Source organism: Idiotropiscis lumnitzeri, chromosome 11 (assembly GCF_059441095.1).
Source record: "Idiotropiscis lumnitzeri isolate Australia: NSW breed Sydney's pygmy pipehorse chromosome 11, RoL_Ilum_1.0, whole genome shotgun sequence".
NCBI lineage: Eukaryota > Metazoa > Chordata > Actinopteri > Syngnathiformes > Syngnathidae > Idiotropiscis > Idiotropiscis lumnitzeri.
The window spans coordinates 274,204-294,819 of NC_142401.1; the positions used below are offsets into that span (position 1 = coordinate 274,204).

General features: G+C 45.5%; 3 protein-coding genes across 10 annotated transcripts; 2 read left to right on the forward strand and 1 right to left on the reverse strand.

The window, feature by feature from the left end:
- Nucleotides 1-74: 74 nt before the first annotated feature.
- Nucleotides 75-6,253, reverse strand: myl9b (myosin, light chain 9b, regulatory). Of its 2 annotated transcripts, none has more exons than XM_088308149.1 (4): nt 6,109-6,253; nt 2,513-2,716; nt 2,275-2,436; nt 75-885 (listed from the first exon to the last, which is right to left on the reverse strand). In XM_088308149.1, exons 2-4 carry the CDS (start codon nt 2,694-2,696, stop codon nt 710-712), a joined length of 522 nt encoding a protein of 173 aa, XP_088164275.1. In that variant the 5' UTR covers nt 2,697-2,716; nt 6,109-6,253; the 3' UTR covers nt 75-709. The 2 variants fall into 2 exon arrangements, with proteins under 2 accessions (XP_088164275.1, XP_088164276.1); XM_088308150.1 differs by having other exon boundaries at nt 2,513-2,729; nt 6,109-6,215.
- Nucleotides 6,254-7,800: 1,547 nt separating this feature from the next.
- On the forward strand, nt 7,801-17,301 carry LOC148326620 (phosphatidate phosphatase LPIN2). 6 transcript variants are annotated; one of them, XM_088309600.1, is made up of 21 exons: nt 7,805-7,964; nt 9,531-9,731; nt 9,803-9,898; nt 10,006-10,271; nt 10,632-10,733; nt 10,806-10,917; nt 10,989-11,649; nt 11,710-11,809; nt 12,361-12,444; nt 12,683-12,864; nt 12,934-13,027; nt 13,096-13,165; nt 13,536-13,628; nt 13,721-13,779; nt 14,055-14,205; nt 14,587-14,735; nt 14,802-14,888; nt 14,962-15,114; nt 15,541-15,655; nt 16,107-16,210; nt 16,289-17,301. In XM_088309600.1, exons 2-21 carry the CDS (start codon nt 9,540-9,542, stop codon nt 16,431-16,433), a joined length of 3,015 nt encoding a protein of 1,004 aa, XP_088165726.1. In that variant the 5' UTR covers nt 7,805-7,964; nt 9,531-9,539; the 3' UTR covers nt 16,434-17,301. The 6 variants fall into 6 exon arrangements, with proteins under 6 accessions (XP_088165728.1, XP_088165726.1, XP_088165729.1 ...); XM_088309601.1 differs by having other exon boundaries at nt 7,806-7,964; nt 10,809-10,917; XM_088309603.1 differs by lacking the exon at nt 12,361-12,444.
- A 36-nt stretch (nt 17,302-17,337) lies between these two features.
- On the forward strand, nt 17,338-20,507 carry trim107 (tripartite motif containing 107). 2 transcript variants are annotated; one of them, XM_088309639.1, is made up of 2 exons: nt 17,338-17,420; nt 18,226-20,507. In XM_088309639.1, exon 2 carries the CDS (start codon nt 18,260-18,262, stop codon nt 19,667-19,669), a length of 1,410 nt encoding a protein of 469 aa, XP_088165765.1. In that variant the 5' UTR covers nt 17,338-17,420; nt 18,226-18,259; the 3' UTR covers nt 19,670-20,507. The 2 variants fall into 2 exon arrangements, with proteins under 2 accessions (XP_088165765.1, XP_088165764.1); XM_088309638.1 differs by lacking the exon at nt 17,338-17,420 and adding an exon at nt 17,508-17,643.
- The last annotated feature ends 109 nt before the right edge of the window (nt 20,508-20,616 follow it).

Here is a 20,616-nt window from a genome sequence, read left to right on the forward strand (position 1 = left end):
CTTCGTTAATTGGCTTGTTTCTAAAACAACATGTTCCATTTGTTTCAATGAAGCCCCAAAAATGAAACACTTGCTTTGATCAAAGGGCAATGGACCTACTTTATTCACCTGAGCAATTTCCACCCTGTGATTTGACAATTTCAACACACGTGACCGATCCTGTCCAAATCGACGTCACCAGCTGGTGAAATTGAAGTTTTGACCACACGCGCCACATTCGATCGGCGTGCAAAACAGGCAAGGGAACTCCTTTTCACTTTTCATCCTCTACTAAAATAATGAACAAATGTGCCGCTCATTTTTTTTCTCTATATCATAGCCATGTGGCTCAAATATTTTATTCTATTTTTTTGGAACTGATCTTGCTGCAAATTCTGTCAAAGGCCGGAGGTTCCCCGCCCTTGTCAGAAAGGAAGAAACGATACGAGCAAACTGCTATTCGGTCCATTTCAGTGTCACTTTGAGCTGGCGAGTCGACTTTTCGCAAGCATGCTAGCTAAAAAGAGGTCAACATTTTGCATCTGATTGTCCAATCCGCTCTGCTGTCGCACGTAAACGCCTCTTCGTGATAACCTTCAAAGGAAAATATTTCACAAGCAAATGCGTCCGCATCCTATAGCAAATGGTATGATGTGATACTTCATGAAAGTAGGACGTGAAAATGTGTGTGTGTGTGTGCAGAGGCAGGGTGGATGGTCACGTCCCCTTTCTACTCGTCATCCTTGTCTTTGGCGCCGTGTTTGAGGATGCGGGTGAACTCGGCGTAGTTGAAGTTGCCCTTCTTGTCAATGGGCGCCTCGCGGAAGAGCTCGTCCACGTCTTCGTCTGTGAAGCGGTCGCCCATCGTGGTCAGCAACTCCCTCAGATGGTCCTCGTGGATCACACCTTGGAGGGGAGAAGGTTCGACATTAAGGTTGCCATGTAGCAACAAGTTAGCTCCAATCAGTTTTAAAAATAGGCAGAACTTTGTTGTAGCGTTTAAAACAAATTTCAGTACAAACAAATTTAACTGAATTGAAACCGATTTCACTCAATAAGGAAATCGGCCACAATTATTGAGATGAAATGAATTATTTTTGCAATTATCGAGACTACATTCCGAAGCTCTTTCAACCAATAAGTGTTACATTGTTGCTAGCTAGCGTGAACGTTAGCCTAACATTATTTGTCATGGAAAAAAGAAAAAAATTTCACTGATTTCATGGAGCAATATGGACAAGCGAGAGAAGACAAAAGTGACAACAGCGCTGTGAAAACTAAAAAAAAATAAAATGCTTGGCAGCGACTGGGCGGGCAAACGAGTGTCGTTGCATTGATGGTACATGCGCATTTCTGTCACTGCCATGTTTGACGCTTGGCTCGGTCTTTTCTGTTCACCTCCAAAACTGTTTACTTGGTAAACCAACATCTCACCCCAAAAAATCTTTCTTCATTCTTTTGCCCCATCCACCTAAAAAAGCCGCCAATCGGGGTGTAACGGTTCGATACGTACCTCGATATGGGGGTCACCGTTCGGTACAGCAAAAAGTCTCAAAAACATAAGAGGAGTTTTTTTTTTAGTTTAGTTTTAAAGGGTAGCGAGTTAAAATTCTATTTGCTATAAAGGAAAAATAACATTCTCTGTTCTAAAAGCACAAGAAAAAAAAGAAAAACAACTCGTGTTGTTCATAAATAATAACTGAATAAGAACCCAACCGTGAAGCCCGTAACGAGACGGTCTGGGACGAATACAAAAACCGTTACACCCCAAGCGGCCATTGCTAACGCGAAACCTTCCCACTTGTACGTTTTAAAATGATTGGTCTCCGTTTAAACGGGAGTTCGGTTCAGCTCAGTCGAGAAGACGTATTTTGATTGATCAAATATTACGTTTTACAGACTACAATATTGCTACAGCTTGTTAACAAAAGGAGATCCAGTTTTGTCATATACTCAAATTTGGTTGGTGCTTGCATTTAATTTAGGGGGGCTTCAAATGGGCTGGGCGACGTCCACGTGCCGACAACTTGTTGCAGATGTGCTCTCCTCCCTGCCCAGATGCTGAATGTGCGACAAGCACGCCGCATTTAAAGGGAATGAAAGAATCCGCTTTTGTTGGCCATGATTCAAGTCAGTTGTTACCACTCCCACAACGGCACAGACCTCCCTCTCTCGGGTCCACCGTCTGCGCAATTCCAAAGACGGCCATCTAACCCGCCTCTGACGCCGTTCACCAAAAAACAAAAAAGTGGCGTCCATTTTGCATGGAGTCAAGCAAATTTGACGACAACTCACCGGAGCCTTCCTCGTCAAAGCAGGCAAAGGCGTTGCGGATGACGTCCTCCGGGTCGGTGCCGTTGAGCCTCTCTCCAAACATGGTGAGGAACATGGTGAAGTTGATGGGGCCCGGGGCTTCGCTCATCATGCCCTCCAGGTAGTCGTCAGACGGGTTTTTACCTGATGCCATGAAAATTGCGTCACCCTCATGCAAGACACAACGATGGCGGTCCGGTGAGCGATATGGACGGCGTACCCAAAGAGGCCAACATGTCGTGCAGATCCTCCTTGTCGATGAAGCCGTCCCTGTTCTGGTCGATCATGTTGAAGGCTTCTTTGAACTCTTGAATCTGCGACTGGTCAAACATGGCGAAGACGTTGGACGTGGCCCTCTGGGGCCGCTTCTTGGTCGTCTTCCCCTTGGCGCGCTTGCTCGACATGGCGGCAGCTGACTTTGAGCCTGAGCGCAAATTCTTTTCAACGACGTCTTTGCCTTGAAATGACCTCAAAATGTTTTGTTCGTTACATAGCAGTGGCTTCATTTAGTTTTAGGCCGGTCCCCTCTCGGCCCATTTTCAAAAAGTCATCTTGGAACGCACTTTTGTTCTTCAAGATGCAAGATCATTTTTGTTGCTTTGAATGGTTTTCTTTTGCTGAAGTTTGTTTTTCTTTTTTAGTTAAACCAAACGAAATAATAATAAAAGCCATCGACATGTTAACTCATTCACTATCAGCCGAGCGAAAAAAATGGATCTTTGACGTATTTATCCGTCAATGGTAGTGAGTGAGTTAAGCACCGGCGCGTGCCCACGCCTTTTGGCTCGACTTTATCTTCGTGCGCATCCTCAAGTGACTGACGGACTGAAGCCAATGGAATCAAGTCTCTCAATTTCAACGGGAAAAAGGAGCTGGGTGCATCAACACCATGACTTCTCCTCATCGCGCCCCCTCTCCAGCGATGGGTGTGAAAATGCCGCATGTCGGACTTCACGCGCACCCTCAAATAGACCTGCCGCTCATATTGGGCTCTGACATGTGTCGTGATTGTTGTGGCGACCACGAGAGACGGTTCAGCTTTGTGCAGGACGCAGCCGGTTTGAATGGACGAGTCACCGCGGGCTGACATTGCAACTGATTTCAACAAGTTGCCAATGCAAGAAGACAAAAGGCGTCCTTCAAATCGACTAGGACGGATTCATTTCGCTTTCGCCGTTGACTACGACGGCGGAGTGAAAACTATTGACCGACGTTTGACTGTCGACATGCTCGTTGTCAAACCCGTCGTTTACTTTTAAGGAAATGGTGACATCATGCTTAGCGGACACGCGACAGTCAAGTGTCTTTGAAAATGTTTGAAGACACCAAGTATGCCAATTCCGATGAACAAGAAAATAAGCGCGCAGTGGCAACATTCTTGCTAAAAATGCAAGCCGTGTCTGTGCTCGTGCTTCTGCTTCCCGTTTATTTGGAATGTCATTCCGCTGTCGGCCACTAGATGGGGGCACATTTGTTTGACACTGTGTACGTTTGGTCGAAGAAAACTGAAAACGCAAAGTAGTTCAGCTCAATCTGTTTTTTGTTGAAGATTATTCAACGTCAAATATTCTTCAATCCTGCTTTCTATGCTGACAAAAGTGACGGCTGGAAAGTTGCTTTCTTATGTGAATCTGAAAGCCTGATCATTGATGTCTCATAGTCCAAAATGATGAGTTCAAGGGGGAGGAGGACTCGTTTATTGTCAACACTGCACAAACTTTGATGTAATCCGTCGCTCTTGATCGTCTCAATTTATATGCCTTTAAATGTTTCCATTTTTATCATGTGACTGAATAACCTCCGTACTGGCGTCACCCAAAATAGCAAAAAGGTGAAGTCACGCTTTGGTCCGAGCTAGCTCCTTCCTGTTCGGCCCTCGCTTTCCTGCTCGCTTCCATTATTTCACACGCTAAACACTCTCATGTCGTTTCTTAGATCGAGTGTGCAATTTAAAAAAAGAGACAACGTTAACTTCTAGTTTGATTGAACCTTGTTTTTATGGTGGTTTTGTGTAACTAACACGGTACGATGGTGTTCCATCAGTTACAATTTCTTCTACCGGTTCTTTGCAATTTATTTTTGTTAATTTGATCTCGTAAAAAGGAGCGCCTCATCATGATATTTTTGTTTCTCTAAAAAAAAATTGAGATGCGATTCAAATATGAAATTCAGTCCGTGTTTTCTTTTTAATTCCCAAATTCTAATCGAGTGGTCGTCTGCCCACCGAGCTTGTGACAATGTCCGAGTGTCCTTGAGCAAGTTTCGAAAGTAGCTTTTGTTGCTGCCGGTGAAAGACTGAGAAGTCGTGCGACGCGCTTTGACAGCCTCGCAGGTGGAAAAGCGCTAAACGAGTCAAAGTCCGTTTACCGGATGAGGTTAAGGTCAATTCAGGGACCACATTTTTTTTCATTTGTGTCATTCTAAACTCATCCTCATACCAAACGTTAACCTGACGTGACTCACACAATACACAAAAACGTGGAATGTGTTTAACATGCTCTTCGTACAACAAAAAGCAGCAATTCAAATGTGGACGTGTAACAAGTTAAAATGTTTTCTGGCACTTAATGAAGCACGTACAGCGTTACCAAAATTGGTCAAAAGTTTCTATCAAGCCGTCAACATGAGTCAAAAGTATATTTGGGTACATCAATGCTCATAACGCTCAAAAGGAAGGAGACATTTTAGTTTAAGATGCATCCTTCATTGAGACAAAAAGCAAAAAGTCATGTTGGTTTGGTTCATATTTTGTCAAAATGAACATGTTTTTGTCAATAAACTCGCCCCTAAGTTCCAAGTTATGCCCGAAGGAACCATGAAATTCCACAATCAGATCATGCTCGGCTGTGTGTGTGTGTTTTAAAGCTGAACCAATGTAAACAGTCGAATTTGAGTCCCTCTAATTGTGTTATGCGGAACAGTCCTCGACTGTTTTCAGGACAGAGAATGATCAATCAGTCCAATCAGGTTCAGCGAGCCGAAGCGATGCACCGCGGGAGAATCAACAAACACGATCGCAACTCTTTTGGACCTCGGCGACAGAGCTCGGCTTGGCTCGGGGTCATCGTTGTTGCATTTGGTCCACCAACTCTTTTCAACTCATCGCACTTTGGGATGCTGCGTACGTCAGAGAAAAACAAAAACTCCCAACAAAATCAGTCCTATACTTTCACTTGTGATGACGTCTCTAATCTCGTTGCACACTTGAGTACAATGACAATAAAGGGATTTCGATTTCTATTTCTATTTCTATACATGTTAAGCAAAGTTGTCTTTTACAGTACTTACTGATTTACTTTCAATAAACCTAAGTTTGATTGTTTTTTTTTTGAGGGAGGAAGTCGGAGTGGATGATATTTGGAACAAACATTACTGTGCGACTGTGTGTGTGGGTCCCAGTTTTGGGTGCTGACGCACCAGTTGAGAATGACTGCTCTTGACCTTTTTCATTTTAATCCTAGCGCAACACAAAAAGTCCCGCGCCGTCACTCACGCAAGGGCAGATGTGACTAAACCGCCTTCCTGTCATCCCTTACTGTTTCAACTAAGTGCAGAGTTCGAGTTCAAAGGTCAGGAGTTCCAAAAACACAAAATGTGGAGCCTCAGTCAGGGAGCAAAAGAGATCTAAATGGGTCAGAGGAATTCCACTGTGGAATGGAGCGCGCACACACACGCACACCCACACACCCGCACAGTACAGTGCACTCAGCTTCATCCAGAGGGCAACAAACAAGCCATCGTTGTGTCTTGTGTTGCAATCACCACATCATCTCGCGCAGCACATTTCCACTCCAAACGCACATCTTTGGTTCTCACCTTGGCTTCAGGTAGAACTGTGTGGGAATCCCTCAAACGCTCTTTTCTTTGTCCACTGCTCCAGACACGGCACTGAGTGGGAAGGGAGGCAGGCAGTTCCACGGAAACGTTTGTTTCAAGAATCAGACCCTCCCCTCGCCTCTCCTGCCCTGCCCTCCCCTCCCATTCCCTTCCCGTCCCGGCCAATGGCGAGGTCGGCCCGGCCCGTTTCAAAGACATCTCGGGGCCAGGCCGTTTCTCCATACAAGGCAAAAGAATGCACAGGCTGCTGCCACACAGACGCAAGTAAAAATGTCTGTAGGGGGGGAGCAGGCACAAATGACAGCAAGTTCCAGCAGGCTGCCTTATTTAGAGAAAAGGGCCTAAATATTGAGAAGGGGGAGGTGCCGTACGGGGCACTGTTGGGAGCTGATGCAGAGAAATTTTGTGAGCATCGGCGTTTGACTTTGTAGTGCAACAGTTCCCTTAAATAGGCACTTTGTTTTGCCACCACTGTGACATGAACACGTAGGGAACCTCGTGATTTATCTGCCAGAGCTGCACACTTCCCTTCATGGTAAAGATGTGCTTCTCTAGCATGTAAAAACAAATTGGCCTGTATATTGTACCAACTTTCAATTTATCACTATCAAAGAATTTATGAACATTGTGAATGTACCCTCTGCAAATAAATTCTTGCATGCATTTGTCTGTGTTATCTGGTCCTCTGTGTTGTGTGAAATATATATAATTTCATTATATCTAAAACAGCATTTTCAATTTAAAAAGACATCATTTTGTGTGTTCGATTATTATTTTATGGAGTAGGTTTCACTGCATATCTCTTGGTATTTGTTTTTGTTTATTTCGTACCGTAAAACGTCAATGCTAGAACTTGAGTTGTACAAATGCAATAACACCCTCTGCTGGATAAGAAGGTTTCATAATTTCAAACTATCGCAGCATCGCAATTACTGCAATAGAGTGCTTCTCAAACTTTTTAATACAAGTAGTTTATCACCTAAAACACATAACCAACATTAAAATATAGTAGCTTACAAGGCCAACAGGTGTTCATTAAAAAAGAAGCTAGCACTGCAACATTATTCAGTTTGAACATTTACACTCCTCAAATATTTTTTTAAATACTTGTTCATTATTCACTTGAAATGTATCGTACACAAATGTTAGTTAACAAAATAGAGTATGTTGCTATCCTGTGATGTCCATTTTTTTAATTAAAAAAAATCACACACTCCGTGACGTGAGCCACCTTTCAAGCTTGAATGTTCCTTTGCACTTTCATGTCAATTTGTCCTTTTTCATTTGTTGTTGCCATCATGTTTACATGTATGATTTTTATTTTTTATTGCTGTCGTTCATGTGCTGTATTAGAATAATGTTGCAAAGTAGCCCATTACATGACAAGTATTTTGTCAGTCAATTAAAAAAAACATTCATTTGTATATCCTTTTATTTATTACAAGAATAAATAAAGAATACACCCTGTTAACGTCATAAAGTTCAGAACAAAGAAGCTTGACTACACCGTAATGACGTCACGCCACACCCCTGGCACCACTGCTGAAGAGCAAAATATTCTAATGCTGAACATTAAAATACATGTTTGTGAGTATGATCTTAATCTCGAGTTGGTATAAAAGCATTTATGTGGCAAAAAGTGTGATTGTTTTCAGTAAAATTTCAATTCAGCAGTTCAAACTCCAGCGAAGACGCTTTGTGACGCATCAAACTCGTGGGCGGGTTTGAATGCATTCCTGTTTGATCATTGGCTGCTGATGTCACGTGGATGCGTCGTCCACCCGGAAGTGTTCAGGATGCCTGACGCCTTGACAAACTGAATATCGTCCCGAAAGGTAAGTTTTCTTCCACTTTTGTCAACTATGTGTTACTAATTCCCCTTCATCTTCACGTTCGACGTTTAAAAAAAAAAGTCCATAAAGCAGCGACTCTGATAACGGTGTTGTGAAATCCTTCATGTAATCTGGGGACTGTAACAGTTGAAACGGCGGTTGCTGTTGCCGCTAGCTTTGAAGTTGTGCTAAGGAGTAATTAGAACTCAGGTTTTGCAACACACGTTTTACACTAAAGCAGACCTGTCGCCTCGCTACTATGGTAGAACAAGTTGTGGTCAAGCGCCTCAAATCAACTACTTATTGAGCACTTTTAAGTTTGACAGCGCCCTCTCTCTTTGTAATCCCGTTGTTGTTAACGAATTAACTGAACTTTGTCCTATAGAACGGTGGCCTTGAAGTGCAAAAACACCCAACAAATAATTCAATAAAAAACACTCAGAAAACCATACCTATACAAAACCACTAAAAGCGAACCCAACAATAATTGGAAAGTAGAAATCAAACACAAATAACTAAACAAAACAGTGGAAAAAATTACAAACAGCATCAAATAAAATAAAAAAACACCCTAAGAAATAAGACAATGACATTTTCCCACCAAAGAGATAGTGTAGAGGTAGTGTTTTGACTCCCATGACCAATTAGTGATCAGATCAGACCCATCATTGATCGGACGATGGGGAGACTGTCCATTTTGATTGGACGAGGGTGAGATTGCCTGCTATAAACCATTGTGTTCATTTCTTGAGGTGCTCTTCTTCCACAAGCTGCAGCAGCAGCTTGACTTCCTCCCAAATAGAACGAGATTCTCACGGCTCATGTCGATGTCATCCCGCTGTGCTCGAATAGTTGCGGTCTGGTCCAGAAACGGATGACTGACCGATGAGTTGTATGTGTTGTTGTGTTTCCATGCCAGCCTGATTTGAATAGCCTGTCGAAGCCTCTCAGAAATTGCTGGTTTGGCTGTCATGTGCGACGACAGTGAGCAAGTACCAACTGGACAGTGGGCGTCTATGTCTGTGTTGTCGGTGCGTTAAATAGTGCAACACAGAGGACACGAGAGTGTTTGACCGAATGACATCACAGCGCAGCATCACTCACTGGATTGAACAACGATGTGACCGACTGTAGATGGGTGGGATCAAGTTTTCGTAAATCTGAATTTGGATTGATTCAAGGAAAGCAAAAGTGACCATTGGGCACTGATGATTAATATGACATAATTATAGACGTGGGTTACCTTGGCAACCAGGGCCTGGCGCGTGGCATGTGCGCGAGATATTAATGGTGCTGCGCTATGGCCGAAAGAGGGTCAAGGATTCGAAGCCTGGTCGAGAAAGAACATTTGCATCCTTCGCTGTGGGTAAGACTCGGTTGGCTTTTGAATTATATGGCAGTGTAGTCAAGCAGAAAATGTACATCGAGTGAAATCTGGGCTCGTTTAGATGAAAAGAAAACTGCCGTTGCACGGATCGAAGAAACACCTTCACTGGCCGGCTTAATCTCTGTCAGTCGTGGTTGAAAAGCTATAATAAAGCTTTGTGTTCATGCTGGTCTCTCCTCCAGTCCCAAACCATGAATATTGTGGGCCAGTTGGCAGAGACCGTGTACGTGACGGTCAAGGAGCTGTACTGTGGCCTTAACCCGGCCACTCTCACTGGAGGGATCGACGTCATCGTGGTGCGACAACCCGACGGCTCCTTCCAGTGTTCGCCCTTTCATGTCCGCTTTGGCAAACTGGGTGTGCTTCGCTCCAAGGAGAAAGTTGTAAGTTGAACGTGTGAACGCCGTCCATGTTTTTATTTTCAGTTTGACTCACGCCTTCCGCTATTCTGTAGGTGGACATTGAGATTAATGGAGAAGCGGTAAACCTGCACATGAAACTTGGGGACAACGGCGAAGCTTTCTTTGTGGAACAAAATGACAACTTGGAGGTAAGAAAAACAAATGCGTTTGTACATGAGGCTGGATTGACATCACAACACTTGTGACCAACTAATTAGTTGCATGCGGCTTCTGAAGGAATATTCATTTGTTGTAGTCCGAAGTCCCGGCCCATCTCTGCACTTCGCCAATTCCACTTGACGGTCCCGAAGTCAGCGAGGAGACCAATGATGGATCGTCTCACTCTGGTTCCGGCACGCGCCGGAGGAGGCGTCGTCGTAAACGTGTGCGCTCAGATAGTCACCAGAGAGAAGAGGCGACCTCCTCTTCAGATGAGCAAGAAAAGGAAAGGGAGGGCGACAAAGATCAGAGCTCACACGAGAGTCCAAACAAAGACAAACATGCCACATTGTTGCAAGTCAGGTCAGTGAACAAAACGGATTTTGGTTTCTCCGTGTCGTTGCGTCGCAAGTGGGAAATGTTATTATGAGGGCACTTTGGTGAAGGCGTGGCCCGGAAGCAAAGCAAATGGATGGAGAATTGAAATTCTTTTTACTTTTTTGTTGTTTGGCTGAAAAAAAAAATCATTCCCAGCCCCTCAAAGCAAGTTGTCGCATCAGTCAAGCAACATCTTGACAAAGTGTCCCGCCAACTAACAAATGGACGCACAAACAAACAAACATTGCAACAAGATGTACTTTCTCTGTCCGCCTGTGAAATCTTTCCACATATTTATTTTTCTGGGCGCTGACGTCATTGTGCTTTTGTTTGTGTGTTTCAAAGTAAGTCCGTGTACTACTCGCTGTCCGAGGAGCCAACTGAGGAGGATCTGGCGGTCAGAGATTCTCATCGCCACTCGGATGGCGACCAGTCGCCTGTCGAAAAGTGGGCACGTCAATCTCGTCATGCGCGTGAGCGGCGGTGACGGGCACTAACACGTCTTCCTCCTCATCCCAGCAGCGTTTTTGACAGCCGCCCATCGTCTCCTAAGAGCGACTCTGAGCTCGTGATTAAAAACCACGAGTCCCCCGGCGTCCCGATGCAGTGGAACTGGGGAGGCTTTCCCACGGTATGGCAGAACCGCGCCGAGCATTTGAGACCGTCAGCGCAAACGTCCTTTCGTCTCCTTTGCCTTTCCAGCCACGTCCATCGGAGAGATCGTCGGTGGAATTCCAGCCGTCGGACTCTTCTCATTTTCGCACCATTCAGAGGCAAGACTCCTTTGACACGGGCAACGAGCCCGCGGGCCGGGTTACTGTAGTCAGACCGCAACCCAGGACTCAGTCTCTGGACCTGAGTGCCTACACCTTCCAAACGATGGCCCTGACTTTTGATCAACACTTGAGCAGTTCAGTCGGTAGGGACCTGTCAAAGTCGGCTGCGGCAAACGAGACGGATGACTCTGAAGTCTCGGCCCATGAAGGCGGTGCGGTCATGACTGGCCAAGTTGGTGGCGTGAGCGATGCGGCTCGAGGCCAAAATGAGGATAGTCGTCAGGCGAGTGGACACACGTTGATGGAAAGCAACTTGGGAGACATCGCAAGCAGAGTTTGTGCAGAATCCAACAAAATGCAGCAGCAGCAGACTGAGCGCCGCCAACAAAGCTGCACTGGCAGCGGACTCGTCAGTGAAGGCGACAGCGGAATCAAACGGTGCGCGCGGAATGGCAGACTCGAAACGGTCGACTTTGCGTCGCCAAAAACGGAAACCAAAGACAACCGGGTCAGCTGGACTGTCGCTGAGCAACTCGGAAACGGTGCCGAGATATCCGCCAAGCAGGAACAAGAACACAAAAAGAAGGGTGAGCTCACGCCACACTTTGATGTGCAAAATTTCCAAGTTGACGCGTTGACTTTTGTAGGCAGACGTACCGGGAATCATCATCTGGGACCAACAGGCATTTACTTGGATGATCTGACGTCACTCGACCCTGAGGTTGCAGCACTTTACTTCCCCAAGAGGTAAGATGAGCAAAGCAGTGTGCGGAAAAAAAGGATTTGGTTTTTATTCATTTATTTTTGTTATCACACTAAATAAAGTTATACAACCCAACATATAAAATGTCATTTCAAAATAGTTTTATTTCGTAACGGCCAAAATATAATCAGGAAGTCATTTTCTCGATACTTCCGTCCCAACTCGGCACTAATAAGGCCGTCCCACGTTCGCTTCTATTTTTCGTAGGCGCGCCTGTCACAAGATTTGGAGCGCACCAATGCTCAGTTGAAATACGTGTCCCAAGATGGCCGCACAAAGAGGAGGGAAAGAGCAGGGTCTTTAAAATGCATGATGTCATAAAAAAAAAAAAGAGTCTGACCGTTGCAACACAGGTTGATGCAACTTTTGGAGTTGCCTCGGAAGGCATCACACATATTTGTCACAAACGGCGTTGACGCGGAGAAGTCAAGTCATTGTGCCGCAAAAACAATTCATATGTGTGTCGAATATTGTTTGCTAGTTTTCTGGAAATGGCCAAGACCACCATCTAATGTTTAGCACGTCTGCCTCACAGTTTGGACGTTCTTGCTTCGAATCTCGGCTCTGACCTATCTGTGTGGAGTTTGCATGTTGGAACCGGATCTTCCCCTTGGCCGAGGTAATAATTAAAAGTTCTGGCTGACGTGGTCAGGGATACGTTAGCAATACAGGAACAGGTGGGGTTCATTTTCCTCTTCTGGTCACTTGCTTAATATCGTGGAGCAATCTTATTATTTTTGTCAACACGTCAAAGATTGGGAGATGACATTCTTCTGGAATTTTAATCTCGGCTTTGGTCTTGTGTGGAATTTGCGTGCTCCACCTAAGATGGCTTTGCTTGCGTGGTTCTCCTGCAGCGAAAGCGAGAGTTGCTCGCCGCCTGCGGTCGAACGAGGCTCCGGATCAGCAAGCCAGTCGCCGCAATCCGCGGGCGCGCTGGACAGCGGTACCGAATACCTGTCCGACTGCACGTCCTACGCCGCGGACGTCAGCTTGTCGCTGTGCGGCCACGTGGGGGACACCAGCCAAATCACCAAAGGTGAGCGCGATTTGGAGTCAGCCGGTGCAAGCGGCAACGTGTCAAGCGTGTGTTTTGCCGCTTGCGCAGAGACCTTTGTGGAGCACGCTGTGTCCTATCAGGACTTTGTCAACAATCCGGGAATCATCGACGATCCGAGCCTCGTGATCTGTATCAACTCCAAGTAAGATTTCAAGTCTCGTCATCGGCAAGGAAATGAAATGTACTGAAGTTGTTGTCTATGTTGAACAGTTATTATAACTGGGCCGTGGCGGCGCCGATGGTCTTGTCCATGACAGCTTTCCAGAAGAACTTACCCCAGGTTGCTATCTTCTTCTTTGTTTTTTTTAGAATCATCCCGACTGTTACGCTGAGCTTCCCTGTTGTCGGCATTGGCTTTGTGAATTTTTTTTTTTATTTGATGTGGCTTTCACGCCGCAACAAAGCGCGATCGCTGCAACTGTGAGCGTGGTCGATTGCTTTTAACATCGCAAGTGTGCCCCGGCATTGCGACATTCCCCGGCACTCATAAACTGTCACGTGGGTTTTGGACAGTAACATTTAGTTCCCCCGTTTGTCCCTTCCGTTTCGGTGCCATGTAAACAAACTGTACTGTGGAAACACTTTAGTTCGTCAAGCTCAAAGCTGAGCTGTTGCGTTAACGCAATTTATGATTTGTTCGCTTCTCGTAGAGTGCAGTGCAGAGTCTCGTTAAGGACAGAATGCCTAAAAAGTCGGGACGCTGGTGGTTCTCCTGGAGGAGACGCGACTTGGACAACAACCAGGTGACTGTTTTTGTGTTTCAACATTTCTTGAGCCAGTTGGAGGCCCCTGTCGAGAGCACGTTTACTGAACGTGTCGTTTCTTGATGTTTCAGCAAGAGCCCTCGAAGAAAGACGAGCGGGAAAGTCAACGTGGGGATCGAAGCGCAGTCATGTATGTTTATTTACATCAAACATCTTTAACGTTCCTTAAGAATGAAGAATTTTGGAATCTAAACAAGCCGACATTGACCCTCAGCGGACAATTTTTCATTCAAATTCATTAGCGAAAGAATTGACGTCATCATTAACACTCAAGATTTTATTGCCTGCCCTATTTGGTTGAAGGACAATAGAAATGTATTTGAAATCTCTTTGAATATGATACAAAGTAGTTCCTCATCACAGCCGACAATTTTTTGCAGTTTTTTTTTTTCTTTTTCCCCTCAGATCCACACTGGATGTCGCGGAGAATGAAGCGGTGGCAGGACTCGGTCAAAAAGTCGTCCTCACGTCCAGCATGTCAACAGAGACGCTTCGCACCACTCAATGTCTCACTCAGATGTACCGAAAATCACTTCGTCTGACATCCGAACAGATTGTAAGTCGACATATCGGAAAGGTTCACAATTTCTAACACTTCCAAAGGCGTCTTGCCATTTTTTTTTCCCTCCGCATGGTCAATTACGTGTGACTGCCTGAGAGCAGTGGTCACCGAGCACCGGGCCGCAGGGCTACTTTGGAACCGGCCACACGGATTAAAAAAAAAAGAACAGAAACTTGGCGTTGCCAATGCTAATTTTGTCTGTCGCACTCCGCACTCGCTAGCAAAGTGAGTCCCGATAACTAAAGAGCGGCGAGCTGCCAAATCGCTCCGTCAGCCGTCGGTCCGCAAAAGTTCTGGATTTGTATGAACCGATTGGCGGTGAACAAAAGGGTCGGATGAGCTACCTAAGTACTTTTGTCACTCTTTTCAATCCAGGAGAACTTGAATCTGCGCGAAGGAGCCAACAAGGTGATATTCAGCGTGACCACTCAGTACCAGGGCACCTGTCGCTGCGAGGCCGCCATCTATTTGTGGAACTGGGACGACCGCATCATCATCTCAGACATAGACGGCACAATCACCAAGTAAACGCACTTGTGGCAATCCACTTGAAACGTGACGACGCTTAAAGCGGCTCGATGTTCCGACAGGTCCGATGCGCTGGGACACATCCTGCCTCAGTTTGGCAAAGACTGGACGCACAAAGACATCGCCAAACTCTACCACAAAATTCACCAGTAGAGGACAACACACGGATGCCGATATGTGCTTTCTGCATGCTTGTTGCAATGACTTTTTGTGTCGCTGCAGAAACGGCTACAAGTTCCTGTATTGTTCTGCGCGGGCCATAGGCATGGCCGCCATCACCAAAAACTACCTGCAGTGGGTCAACGACAAAGGCACGGTTCTTCCCAAAGGCCCCGTACTGCTGGCCCCGAGCAGCCTCTTTTCGGCGCTGCACAGGTATGAACACAATGAGCGGCATAGAAAACGCGCGATGCAATTTTGACAAACGTGTTGGACGCTCGTGAGTGGTGAGTACGCGTGCCTCACACGTGTCCGCTTCAGAATTTGAGTCCAGCTCGGAGGAGTTTGTGGAAGTTGTGGCCTCCTCCCACATTCCTGTTAAGTTAATGCGAGACTCGCTAGCAATCGTCCAAACGTGTGAATGTTTTTCGGGGCTGGCGACCAGTCATGGGTGTACCCGTCCGTCCTTTTGCTCAATCTCAGCTGGGATGGGCTCCAGCTCACCCGCAGCCTGAATGAGGGAGGACAAGCACTGTGTAAAAAAAAAAAAAAAGTGGTGGATGGATGGCTGGAATATTCCGGAATTTGTCATTGTAACACTTGTTCAATCGTCTCTCGAATTGTTTGTTGTCCATTTTGCAGGGAGGTGATTGAGAAGAAGCCCGAAGTATTTAAAATCGCTTGTCTCAGCGACATCCGGGACTTATTCAACCCCAAGAGAAAGCCCTTCTACGCCGCCTTTGGCAACAGGACCAACGTATGCATATTCTGTCTTGGTGGTCAGAAGCAAAAAGATTCCAAATCCGGATCACGTTTGTGCTCTTAATTCGTTTGCGAAAACCAGGTTGGTGGCTTCTGGAAAGCCAAGCATGCAAGGGTAAAAACTCGGGTCGATTCAAAATCGGCACAACAACAAACCAAAAATCTTGAAAGGTTTCCTTGCATCTCTGATTTTGAGAAACAAAATCCCCAAATTTGCCCCACTTAAAAATTGAGCTTTACAGATGCCTCTGCTGGCGTGTGATGTCGCCATTTGCACAAACGTGTCACTCATCGTGGGCTTAGGTTAGAGAACAAAGCCTGTCGTGCTGATTTTACCGGAAGTTTTGTCGACGACTGCTGAATAATTTGGCCGTTGGTTCACCATTTAAGGAAAGGTGGTCGATGAGTTGAAAGTAATAATGGAATATTTGTTTGCGCATTTGCAGGATGCGTACGCCTACACTCAGGTGGGAGTGCTCAACACCAGGATCTTTACGGTCAATCCAAAAGGAGAGCTGATCCAAGAGATGACCAAAGGAAACAAGTCGTCGTAAGTTGCGCGGCGTTGGAATGAAGCACTCGGAAGCGTCCATCCCTGACCGCCGTTGTCGTTTTGTCGTCGTTGTAGTTACAGCCACCTCGGTGAGCTGGTGGAGCATTTCTTCCCCGAGCTCGATGATCGCGGCGCTTGTGCTTTTGTGTGTCCTGAGTTCAGCAGCGTCACGTATTGGAAAGAGCCTCTGCCACAAGTGGACCTCGACACACTCCTGTAGACGTCCTCTGCCGTTGTCTGCCTTAATATTTGCAACACTTGTTGACCAATGCCTGCCTTTGATGACATCACTGCGGTGTCTTTGAGATGACGTATTCTTCATTCATGCCGGAGCATAAAATATTAACACGACTCGGACTGATTCTTCTTCAAATACGACATTGCCTACAATCAGTCCAATCTGGGCAATTTTTCAAGTACGAAATATATTGCCTTTATTTTTTGTTGTCGCGTTGACGTTCATTCCACATATTTGTGCATGGCACCTTTGCCAACATTTCATCGGTTCAAAGCTTGCGCCAGAAATGATGCTCAAGCCAATATTGGAGCACGTCCTGCTTTTTGTGTGCGTGTGCGTGTGCGTGTGATGGGACCGTTTGAAGCACAAAGCAGTGACGTGACATTCCTGTTGCGTTGACGTCACGATTTCGTCTACTTTTTGTTTCAGCATTAACTCCAGAGTTCTTTAATGATCTCGGTTTGCTGACGTGCTTTGGTCTCTGCTGTTTTAATTGTTGGACGTACGAAAGTATTTAGCTATGACAATTCCTGCTTCCATACCTAATGTGTGGTTGTTTAGTTACGCTGGAAATGATTGATTTAATGCAATTGCAAGTTGAATGATGCTGACAAATGACATTTCATGTCTTCCTTTTAGTTCTGCACGACCACCTTTCCAAATGTTTGTACAATGTGAATGAGGGACATGCTTTTATGCTCTGCAATGCTTTTAAAGATTGTTTAATGACATTTATTTTTCTGTGCATACTCTACATGATAGAAAGATGGAATTTAATGGCGGTTTAATGTGGTGTTTGTAAAAACGGGTTTGGATGCATTTAAAATAAATTTATCTGTTTTAATACGAATCGGTGACCGTTCATATTTAGTTTTTTTACGTGACCGCGTGCACGCGGTTTGCAAGGTTGAACCAAACGAGCCTGAGCGCCGGTCGTGAACTCGTGACGTCATGACTGCAAGGCTTTCGGTGAGTATTGACTATATAGAGTTTGCGTGATTTCGATCTTTTCAAAACATTTTAGCACGAGTGTACCACGTGTTTAAATGGCGCCACCTGCACTTGAGTAGCTATAAAAAAAAAAAACAACTAAATCCCCAAACGTGCATGGGACTTGTTAAGTTAGTCATTAAATCATGCATGCAAGCATGGATACTGCAAGTGTCGAGATGAGATTTGACGTCTTGTGAGGGTAAGTTTCGATTTGCATGTGATGATTCGTTGCGTTCAAAACGAAAGCTAACGTCGAAACGTTTTGCGTTGGCTGACTCATTTAAAATATTTTTGGGGAAACGGGGTGCACATGCCCATATTTTTTGCATTAAATTAGCCCCCCCCCCATATTGATTGCTTAATATCCCTTTTTGTATGTATTTTGTAGTCATTTTTTCTTCTTTTCTATTTCAATGTACATTCGACAGTTTTATTTTAAGTTGATTAAATAATGAATTTTATTCTAATTGATACAACTTAAATGATGAGTAATTACTGTTTTTCCTATTTTAACACGTGCTAACTTGTTTTTTTTCCTTCCTAAACATATGTATGAATATAACATGACCCATGTTTCCTTTTTAAAAATCAGTTTGCCCAACCCTGCTTTTATGACTTCGGCAGGCTCGTAGCAGGTGACAACCAACTAGCGAGCCCTCAACCTTGGCTTCCTTGCCAATACTGATTATGTGCAACTGATAAGAGCACAGATAAGCACCGCGTAGGCGGGCCTGTCGGCGGTCAGAGAGCTAAATCATTCTTTTCCTTGTCTGTCCTACAGCGTCTGTCAATACGTCCGCTCCGACAAAGCCGACATGACAAATGTGACCGAGGCCTTCGCTTTCCATCCCTGCTGCCCCATCTGCTTGGAAGTCTACTCGGAGGCCGCGTCGCTGCCCTGCGGTCACATCTACTGCCACGTCTGCATTCAAACTCTGGAAGAAGGGCTGGACCGTCACAGCTGCCCTGAGTGCCAGAACGAATACGGGGGGGGGCAAGCCGTGGTGACCCGTTTGAAAATGTGCAATATTGCCAAGTCGGACAAAGCTGCAGCGGGTAAGGACCACCTGCCTGCATGTGGTGCGGTGGAGGATGAATACGAAACAAATTGCCACTTGGAACCGAGCCCAGGAAGGGAGGGAAAGCGGTTGAAATTCAAAGAGTTTCACTTGATTAAGTTTGGACTGGCATCTCAAGTCACAGACCTTGCCGACCATTTGGAGACGGCAGAGAGTGTGCTGAGGGAGGAGAAGCAGCGCCAAATGAAACTGAAGGCCGCTAATGAAAAGCTGAGAGAAAAGGCATCGGAACATCTGCGCCAGCTCAATGATGTCGTGCAAAAGTACAGCGTTGAAGTGATGCGGCTGCTGAACGAAGAGCTCACGCCCGGTGAGGCCAGCGCGAGCCACCGCATCGGTCAGGCCGCCCGTCTCAGCGGGCGGCTAAGGCAAGTTCTGCTCAGAGCCGAGTCACTCCTAACGGAGGGAGACCAAGCCACGTTTGCGGAAGACCTTCGAGACCTGCGACCGCACATCGCCGAGATGACGCCAAAAAACACGGCAGAAACTCACGGCCGCGTGGAGCCAAAGGTCGACCCGCTTCGAGTCATACCCAAGTTGGAGCACGTGAACTGCGAGCTCAGGGAAAGTCTCGGCGTCATTCATCGCTCGCTTCGCAATGCCCTCAATCCGTCTGAGGTGACGTTTGACATCGGCACAGCTCATCCGAACCTCCTCCTCTCAGACGACTTGAAGACTGTGACGTTCAGCTCCGCCAAGCAGCCATACGTGCCTTCCCGCCACAGATTCAGCAGCTTCTTCCAAGTTCTCAGCTCCCAGAGCTTCACGGAAGGAGACCACCGCTGGGAGGTGGAGCTCGATGGCTCTCCGTGGATCGTGGGCGTGTGCCAAGGCGGCAAGCTGGAGCGCAGCGGAATTTCCTCGGCGCTGGAAAGCAGCCGCGGCTCCTGGTGCCTGATGTGGTTTGACAACTTGCTGACGGCCTTCGAGTGCGGCCGCGATGTGCCGCTCAAGAGGACGCGCATGTCGTGTAGGATCGAGATCAGGCTGAGCTTCGGAAGTCGCACGTTGAGCTTCTACCACATCAGCAGCATCAGTAGCAAGACACTCTTGCACACATTTGAAGCAAACTTGACGGAACCGGTGCACCTGGCCTATCGGATGATGTCGGGCCACCCTCAAGCACGCGTCACCATCATTTCCTAAAAGCTTTTGGTAATGCGTCAGCCTTGTGGTATGTGGGCCTTTCGTGAGGACTGAGGACCAATTGTATCATCTTTTAGGGCCACAACTATCACGTCCCCATTATACAAACCAACAACGAGTACAACGATGCAACCGAACAGCAAGACCGTCGGGTCAAACCCGAGCTTGTTAATGTCACCTAGTGTGGCTCAAACTACCAGAGACAAATTCCTTGTGTGTAATGTATTTCATCGTTGCCGGTGAGGATCTATCTTTAGAGACAGACTAAAATGCTTGCTGTGAAAAAGCTTCACGTCGCTTAATGTCTACATGAGATGGTACAATATGCACAAGAATGATCCACGCACACACATACCTGGCCATCCCTCCCTGAAGTGTTGTCACCCTGCAGATAGAAAAAAAAATGTGTCCTGTCACTGTCCTTGCAAGCATTTTATTCTTAGCAGTTGCGTTAGTTTGGCGCTTGTTGCTTAAAATTGCTCACATTGTTTTTTTTGTTTTTTTTTACATTCATTCAAACTTATTTCACAGTTTGCTAAGTTTAATATTTGTTCACAAATCAATATATACATTTGGTTAGTCCACACACTTGTGGGAGTTGCAAATTCTTGAGCAATCTTAAATGGTGAAAATAATGATGGAATGCTTTCTTTATATTGTTTTGTATGTGGTTTATTTATTGATTCATAAAAAAATTAATATTAAAATAGTCTATGTATAGTACATAATTGGATTTAAAATTCTGAGTTCTGAATTTATTCTGAATATCCACCTTCCAACATGTGAATGAGCCATTACTTTTTCTTTCAAATAAATGAGTTAAAGTGATTTGAACTCATTTTTCCTCAGTCTCATATTTTTTTTCATCTGACTCATTTTTTTTTAATTTTTTTTTTATTTTTTTTTAATTTTTTTTTTTTATTTTTTTTTTTATTTTTTTTTTTTCT